Here is a 9,655-nt window from a genome sequence, read left to right on the forward strand (position 1 = left end):
AACTGTGGCTCAACCAATGGCAGAAGTTTTGGGCAGGGATATCTGTTTAACTAACCAATAGAAGAAGAAGAAGGCACCCAGAAGAAATCTGTTTGGAAACAATCATTATTTTTTTGATAATGATAAGGTGCCGCTGGTGGCTCAGAATTTTTTTTCTTTAATGAAGGACACATCAGTTTTATGAATCATCATACCGCTTTAACATACAGTACATCAGTCCAAAATATGATCACATAGATGCGGAATCCCAACAATTTGTATTTAAGAACATAGAGACATTTCAGAGTCAGCAGCACTTGAAAACACAGTCTAGGAAGCAGTCATCTACAGATGAGTGTCTCCTGTATCCGAAGTCAGCTCATCTTTGGCCTGCCTTGAGTGAAGGCTGCCAGGACTATCCCTCAGAGGACACTGGTCTCATCAGAAACACCACAGAACACATCAACCCCTCCTGTGCTGACTGACAACTCTTTTATCCTTCATATCTCTGCAATGTAATCGGGCATGTCTGAACATGCACTCTGTAAATTCAGCTTTGATTTGGAGGCCCTGAAAACACCTGTGTATGTTTATATGACATATGAGCATTTGACTGACACCTGAGAAGAAGATGAAAGTGATATACACACACGTGTGTGCGTGTGTGTTCAAGCAGCAGTTGGTGAGTGAACTGGATCTGTCTTTTCACTCAAGCTAGACAGTTTTATCACAATGCTGGAACGTACCATTGTGCTCCTATGTTGCTGCTGCTATGAAAACATCTGTGACAGTGACACAGCCCAAAGACATCAGGGAACTTAAATCACTAAAATATGGGTTTATTGATAGTGACAGTTTCAAAACAGTCAGATGACGGCAGAAGTTCATTTAAATGTGCGAATCTCACCAACTATTGCAATTACCAAAAAATATAACATGCATTTACCATTCAATTCACAGGTTTCATGTAATGTCATATCCTTCCACTTGGAAAGCAGAACAAGGCTTTCTTCTGCTGCCTGCCAGCCAGTTGTTTTTTTACTAGGCTAATGTACTAAGACAGTGATAATAAATGACAAATTCAGTTTACAACTTATTGATAATGTATACATATACTTATGGATGTGTATGCAAGGAGATGAGCGCAAAGTATGATTGTAATGCACAAAGTTTCACAAAGTTGCACTTTCCCATAGAAAACCAATATAAAGAAACTGTATTTATAATACTATATACTGTACATCTGATTGACTGTATATAGTAGTGCATAAACGAGGAACTGTATTTTTTTTACTTTTGATATCTCTGTCTTACTACATTAAACCACATTAAGCATTTTCCACATTAAGCATTTCTGAATAATATCCAAATCATGAAAAATTACTCTCATGATCTGATTCTTGAGTCAATCACAAAAGATTCAGCCTTGAACCTGCTGTTAAGTTTCAATCAGACTCACTCAGAAAGTGAAAGTGAATCAGTTCACAACCCTTACTGAACTGTGAGTAATATTTGGATTTGTCAGTTTCTAAATAAATCAGAACCGTGATGTGTGACTCAGGTTTGTGAGACATGCATCAGTCTATTAACTAACTGGGTGTTAATATATGACAATGTGTAATGGCACACATACACTCAGGATCACTAGAACAAGAGCATTTCAGTACACAGCAGAGTTGTTAAACTCTAAAGTAAGAAGTGAATCAGCTGATGCACTACTAAACAATAGTGTTCACCTTGCGATTCTGTCATATTTCATTTTAGGAGCCAGCCCTTGTCACTATTTTGTCTGACACACTGCTTTCAGCTTATGTCCTCCTACTTTGTTATATCTTTAATTACATTTCATGCCTTGTAACCTTGAGGGGATTCAAGTTTGGCTGTGACTATTTCACATTTTTTGTTTCCACACATTCTAGAGATTTGCTCTGACAAGTTTTGCATGCTCAGAATTACTTTGTGTTGGAGGCACACAGTGAGCCAGTCTTCCATAATTGATTAAAGCCGGGTGGACCCTGGTGGTAATGACCTCACAATGGCCTCACACCTACGCATTCATCACTCCACTGTGTTGCCGGCAATCATACAGGCTCCTCGCAGTTCATAAACACCCCAGGCAGTGCATGATGCTGAGGACCCACACATCCATTCTCCCTTTGACTCTGCGTCTAATCGGCCGTGTTCCACAAGCCAAGAAATCAAAAAGGATAAACAGATACTGTATTATATATATCGGAAGAAATTCACAACTATGTTTTCACTGTCACACCATGGCTATAGCTGACAGGCAAGCAGAAGCCTCCCACTTTATTTATGCATTGGGCTTTTTTCGACTGGGCTTTTCAGATTAACCGCACATGGGCACATCAAAAAGCGCTGCTAACAGCCCACTCTCTTGACTGTGAACATATACTGGCTTTCCTCGTGTAAAAAGCAAACTCTGGCCTGCCATTCTGTTTTTGTAGAGCCAAGAGCGGCAAGCAGCTCCTCCAGGACAGAACTCCAAAGAGAGTGCTGACTTCTCGGTGAGAATGCCCTGAGAGCGTTTGTCACTGACTCATGCCTTTAAGTGAAAGCATATGAGGGTGAAAACCTTTTGGTGACTTTAAGTGTTATCTCTTAGAGACATAAGAGGTTACCACGTGCACTTTGATGCATAAGAAATTGTACAAATTGAGATTGCTTGACTTGAATCCTGACTCATTGTAAACAGATGAAGTGATCCATCTACCACAGATGCCTAGCAGATACACAGCACTGTAATGTGCTACAAGGGACAACACACAGATGGACAATGAGATCACATTGAAAGATTAACAATTTCAGCACCGGACACATAACTTACTATGATAAATCATAGTTAGCCAACTTGAGCCCCAGGTTGGAACAAAATGAAGTGCTCAAGTGTTATACAACAGTTTAACAAATAAAATGTTAATATCGAGTAAAGGCATGTTCCCAAGAAAAATTGTAACTATAAAGACAAATTCAACTTTATTGGCGTCCCTGTCAATGGACGATAACAATCTGTTTATTATAAGCGGAAGCTGCGGTTATTTCATCTGGCCATGTTGCTCCATGACATTTAAAAAATATTCCAACCAGCCCGAAACAGCAACACTGTACCAACCAATGGCATGAGTTTGGGTTCTGACTATTTGGTAGTCAGACCAATAGCATATTAGCAACATTAGCTGTGCAGAAATTATATAAAAACATAAACTTTATACTTTTCTTAATGGGACTTTGGAGGATAAAATTATTTCAAACACACCCAGAAGGGGTTCAATATTCCGACCTCTTCAGTGTCAATAACACTCCCACCGTCTGAGACTCTAAGGGACCAACTGACAGCTCTGAAAGTGAGAGAGAACAATGCAGCACAGGCAAGTGCTGCCTTTAAATGGGCAAATCTGACACTAAAGCTGTCAATAAGGCATTCTCTGCTTGTGAAGGGAAGAAGTGAGGGAATCAAATGCTGGGGGTTGAGAGGCTTGACAGTTCTTGACGCCTGCATACCTTTATGGAACTCTTTAGGCTTAATCCATCCTCATTAACGCTGGAGGCAAAATGCACTTTAATGGGGTTCAGAACAAGTCACTTAAATTGGACATTTTCAAAAAAGCACATCTTATTTCAAGTAAATTGAGAATAAATGCCACCTTCATCAAGGATGTACAGTCTTGGGGGTGAAAATAACACTGTCATGCTTTTATTTGTAATTGGATGCCCAGAACAAGAGCCTTTTTATTTGGCAGTTTTGGTAGGTCAGCTTGATCTTCAGAGAGCACAGTGTTTTGTACCCAGACTCCCTGGGGCAGCAGGAAACAAGTCAACAGAGTGCCAGAAAAGTAAGTATTGCACATATTGGAAAAGGAAAGACATGTTAAAAGAGTTGTAAGACCAATTTCAGCTCTGGAACTGGACCAAAGCCTCCAAAAATTAGCCTGGGTATGTCATGCACAGCACCTGCACTCTCCAGATAAAAAGTCCAATTCAGCAAGAAAGGCCCAGACCCCAGGAGCAGAATGATGAAAGGCCAGTTTCTCTCCACTCAATTAAAGCCCACCTACACTCCTGGTCTATAGCCAAGACGTGGTGCTGCAATGCCCTCACTCGCTTTTGTCAACAGCAATCCTACAGCACTCAATTTCCCCTGCCCCACAGGCCTGCGACCTCCTTCTCTGGACAATCCAGCATGTTGAGTCTCTCAAATGGGACTGAGAGTGACAAACAGATGTGCATAAAACATGCATCAACTCAACTGTGTTACAAAAAAACATAATGTTTTGCATTTGAGTGAACCGAATACTAATGGCTGAGATCTTAATGGGGTATTTTGGTGTATCATCTTAAACTGCATTATCCGTAATTATGGACCATATGCTATGCTGCTCTGGCAGTTGCGAAGGCATTCCCACCTCCACAAGCATGCGACTGGAATCTTGATGGACTGAGGACTTGACGGGGCCAGCGCTGAGGTTCTCTGCAGTGGGTCTGCACTTTCAATTGGCTTCTCAGTTGAGATCAATCACTTCTTTTGATAGCCAAATATTGATGCATTTGCATCAATATATAGTGGTACCAGGTTATTTTTAAACTATATTCATCAGTAACAACACATACTTGCTTATCTATGCCAAACAAAGCCCTTGACAGAGTTCTGTCCAAAAAAAAAAAAAAAAGACTGATGCATTCAATATTTAAGCCATAGTGAAAATGTCATAAATTAGGAAAAAGACACATCTAAAGCAGGAAACAGGCTTCCACCACCCACCCCGAAAAACAAAATGTGAATTTTAAATGAAATGCCAATGAATTGTTAAATGGAAGACCATTTTCAATGTAGGCTTGAAACATTTTTACCTCATTAAAAATGTAGTGGAGGAATAACAGGTGCAAGCCGGCACAGTGTTCCGGAGCTAAGGGAAAGCACTGATTTTTAATGAGCTTCTTCTACATCGAGGTTGGGGGGGGGGGGGGGGGGGGTGTGCGTTTGCCAGCCACCGGAGAATTGGCCCGAGATGCTGGTTGTTTACTTTCAGTAGCATAGATAATGGATTCACTCCTGGTTTCTCTCTTTAGCAGCCGGGTAAGGTGTGGGGTGAAATTCAACTGAGTCGTTTACCCTCAGCATCTCTATAAGCATTAACAGATAATGAACACGAACATTTCACCCAGGATTTTTAATAGGAAAAAAGTCCAAGAGAGCAAATGTGCACTAAATTGATCCATTTTATCATTTTTTTTTAAATTCCCTTGAATTATTTTCATCATATCTCATAGACTATAATGTTGGAAAAATCTAATATATAGCTCACTTCAAAATTAATGTTGCAAAGGCAATTGTGAATATAATCGTGTCCAACGGGGATTTGTTATTTTAAACGACCCAGTCTATTACGTTTTTGCAGTATATTTGATCTTAAATACTGACCATGAAATAAGATTTAATTTTCCACTTGTATGGAAATAGATAAGCGAGCGTGCCAAAAATGGTTGCAATTCAGTCAGTTGTTCAGAATGTAATGCAGTATAATCTAATGCAGTCAGTGGAATTTGAAAATGCATAAATAAATAAATAATCAAAACTCAATGTAAATCAGACAAATTTTAGACTTTGAAAGTCTCAAAACATCATAAGCATTATAAAATCAAACAACCAAAACTTTTATTTAGAATGACTTTTATATGAACCTCACTTATGTTAAAATAAGACACGCTTCAATAATTATGATGTGCTGTGTCTGACATGCCCTGACTATTCTCCAAAGGCAGGACGTTTTCAAACCAATGTCTTGACTTTAAAGAAGTCTATTTTTAGATTTATTTCATCTGTAAGAAGGGTAGACAGACTAACTGAAATATCTTTGTGTCAACTTTCCATTTTTAGGTATCATATCTCATATGATATCATGGATTTGACAAACAAGGTAATAAAATCTATCCGCATACCATAACAGCATCCTTGAATTGCAGAAGGCCTGACAGCAGGTTGGTAGGTCAAATGTATTTTTTGAAACATTTAGGCTGCTGTGATAGTTCAAGTAATAATAAAACAAATTCATAAAATCATAAAAAAAAAAATATATATATATATATATATATGAGCTCTTTCATATTCTGTATACTCATATTCTGTGTGTGTACTGTGTATATTTATTATGAATATATAAACACACTCACATGAAAAACATTTATTTTGAAAATATTTACATGGATTTACCTGTATATATTTATATTTATATAATTTGTATTATATAGAAATACATTTAATATATAACCATAACATGTTTTTCTTAATTATATACATGCATGTGTGTATATATATATATATAAACATAATAAATATACACAGTAAACACGTATATAAACAAAAACATTTATTTTGGAAGTGATTAATCATGATTAATCTTTTGACAGCACTAATATATATATATATATATATATATATATATATATATATATATATATATTTCCATTTATAATAAAATAAAAAGTAATCAGAGCGAGGACCCCTCTTAGAGTTCCCAAATAAACTTCAACATCAGTCTCATTACAATGATCTCATGCTGTATCTAGTAAATGAAAATGTTATAAATCAACCAAGAATACACAATGAATATGAAATATTAATGTCAAATTACACGCATCTATATATGCATCAGCGTGTGCTCATGAGCCTTTCATGTTCTGCTGCTTTCATCAGTGTTCGCTTGAGTTATATCATTATTTTGCTCTGAGAACCTCAGAGGACTTTAAACGCCAGCATCAATTTGGATTATTTGCCTTTGTCACAAGCAACACTTTAAAGATGAAATAAGCTGTTTTCAGAGACAGATTAATTTTCAGAGTCTACATCAGTTCTATCTCTGTCTCTGATCAACGATAACAGGTGACTGTTAAAAAGGTACTGAACTGTGTCAGAGAGCCTGTTGATGTCTCAATCATTGCAATCTCAGAATATTATACATTTATAAGCATGGTTTAGCATGATATGAAACCACATATAAATGCATTTTAATATTGATTCTTTGTTTTGACAGGAGCTAGGTTCGAGACAAACTGTGTATTTTTGGTATATATTCTTATTCAAAGTGTCTTGCACATATTGCTTATGAAAGAAAAAAAAAAGAAAAAAATATCGTTTTGCATTAATCATTCACGCTTAGGATCTTCCCATCTGTGCAATGACATGACAACCCAAACAAAACAGCAGACAGCATGTCATGGGCCAGTGCTATTCAGTGCTACTGAAGTGTGTCACCTCAAGTACAGTTCAAGAAACAGCAGCAAGAACAACCTGCATTCTAATTAGATGGTTGAGTCAGACAGTGAAAGGGCTGAGACTTGTTTTCTCAAAGCTGTTTTGGTCTTCTGTGTTGGACAAGCATCACTCCTCTGCTATTCATATGTTTGAGATGGTGTGATCAATAGCCACTGATTGGAGAATATAAAGTCTGCTGCAGGGCCTAGTTTGAATGTAAGCCACGGATGTAGAAATGCTGTGCCCATCTATTTATAATCCCAGTCTAATTCGCACTTAATCTTTTCATTCCCACATTTTGATAAATTCCGGGTTCTCGTAGATGTGTTTTTCCACCGTAATCATTTAAGGAGTTATACACTTAATCCAGTTCTAGGAGGTTAAAAATAGCTACCGGCCAAACACTGATGGAGATAAATCACAGTTCCTATTGGACGGTTTAATGTTTCATTTGGAGCAGCAAAACTCAACAGAAAACAACCAGGGACCTTTTAGTTTTCAAGAACAGTATGTCACCTTAAAACTATAAATAAACATGTAATCTTAATGATAATCATCACCATATGTAATTTTGATCGTTTTGCATATTCATAGATTTTTGACTAACAAAGGATGTTTTTCCTTACCAGCCATGTCTTGGATGATTTTATAAAGAAATACCATTGAATAAAGGATCAAATAACATACCTGTACAAGGACATATGCTACAACATGACCTTTGAGAGATAAATCCATCCATAAATCTCCCACTGAATACATGTGAAGTTCTAATCAATTATTAAAGTTGCCTATTATTACATCACATCAACCAGCTGGGCAATGACACTCTAATGCAATCTGCTTTATTCTGTAATCAAACCTATTGTCAATTAAACAAACAAAAACAGATGGTACATTGTTACCAAGTAGGCTATATTTAGGGGTTGACTGAAGATCTGAACATTTTACCTTTGCAAGATAGATTTAAAGATACACTAAAGATTTGTCTAAAGTCTTTTATAGATAATTGTATATATTTAAAACCTTTTAGTACATTTGCAGCATTAAGAGTTCAAAGCTATTCTATCACAGTAGTTATTTATTATCTTTAATGCAACTGCTTCGAAAAGGAAGATTGATTTCTAAGGGAATGCTGAAGGACTAATGGTGTCTTAGGAATAAGGCTGTCCAGCTTTACCATTTCTTAACACTTCCTAACAATCGGTATTGATACGAGTTAAAGCAGAGAGACCCAGGTAGCCTAATGTCATCATTCATCGCCTCAAAGATAACTCACATCTCTGAAGCGGTTCCAGTGCTTGATCTTGCGACTGTACTGGGAAATGGTGGACAGCCACTGTTCATCTTCCATGAAATTCCCCGTTTTCTCCGCTTCTTTCCCGCTCTTAGCGTCCACCTGCACGGAAAACCGCACGAGCATCAGCAACGGGACGAGAAGACATCCCAGATCATTCATCCACAACATTATTCCGCTTGTCTGATGTCTCGATTCCTCTGCTTTAACGGGCGAGAGACGGATGCTGAGACTACAGTGAAGTGTGACCTGATTGCAGGATGTGTCTTCCCTCGATAGGGAGAGAGAGAGAGAGAGAGAGAGAGAGAGAGAGAGAGACGCGAAGAGCTGTTGCTATCAAGCTCGTCAGTAAACACGCGCTCGGAATTTTATTAAATTCTGCTGTCGTTATAGCTATTATAAGATCATTCGAGATGTCAATAAGCCCATCACCACTTAAAACACAAATTACCCGTGGGAAAATAAACATGCTCCACACTTTTGCCTATTTAATAATCACGATATTATTGGATTTTACAGGTGTCGCTTTACGTTTCGTCACTACTGTTTTGTAAATTATTAAGAAAAACATTCATAAAATTCACCTCAATTGTTTTGGTCTCAGTATCTCGCATAAATCGAATATATATATATATATATATATATATATATATATTCGATTTATGCGAGATACTGAGACCTAAATAATTGAGGTGAATCTAAATATCTCAAACTATTTATTTACAATTGGAGAAAAATGAACAGATCTGGGGATCTTTATGCAGGTTACATCAATACTCCACTGCTTCATTGCTCATACATTCAACGATTCTTTCAAGACACTGAAATGAAATAAGGGACTGTCCTTGTGGGTCACTGGATCAATGATGAACTGCCTTTATCTGTCATTTTGCATTATTGACAGTGTTTTCCTAATTAATGTTCAGTTGCTTGACGCAATGTACTTTGTTTAAAGCACTATATAAATAAAGGTGACATGACTTGACTGGATCATTCAACCTATTTGTTGAAAAAACTAAAAACCTGCTTCCCTTTTTTAAGGAAACAAGTGACTTGTCTACAATAGGCTACTTTATTGCAGGAATTGTAGTAGCCACTGTCTTTATTAGTGAATT

General features: G+C 37.3%; 1 protein-coding gene across 1 annotated transcript in view; it reads right to left on the reverse strand.

Moving 5' to 3' along the window:
* LOC132156999 (testican-2-like) overlaps positions 1-8,819 on the reverse strand; it is a 28,382-nt gene extending 19,563 nt beyond the window's left edge. Inside the window, exon 1 of the mRNA XM_059566105.1 lies at positions 8,523-8,819. Coding sequence (XP_059422088.1) covers positions 8,523-8,711 — 189 coding nt within the window. The 5' untranslated portion in view covers positions 8,712-8,819. The remainder of the gene's footprint in view (positions 1-8,522) is intronic.
* Positions 8,820-9,655: the final 836 nt, after the last annotated feature.

The sequence above is a fragment of the Carassius carassius genome, chromosome 14 (genome assembly GCF_963082965.1).
Source record: "Carassius carassius chromosome 14, fCarCar2.1, whole genome shotgun sequence".
NCBI classification, from domain to species: domain Eukaryota; kingdom Metazoa; phylum Chordata; class Actinopteri; order Cypriniformes; family Cyprinidae; genus Carassius; species Carassius carassius.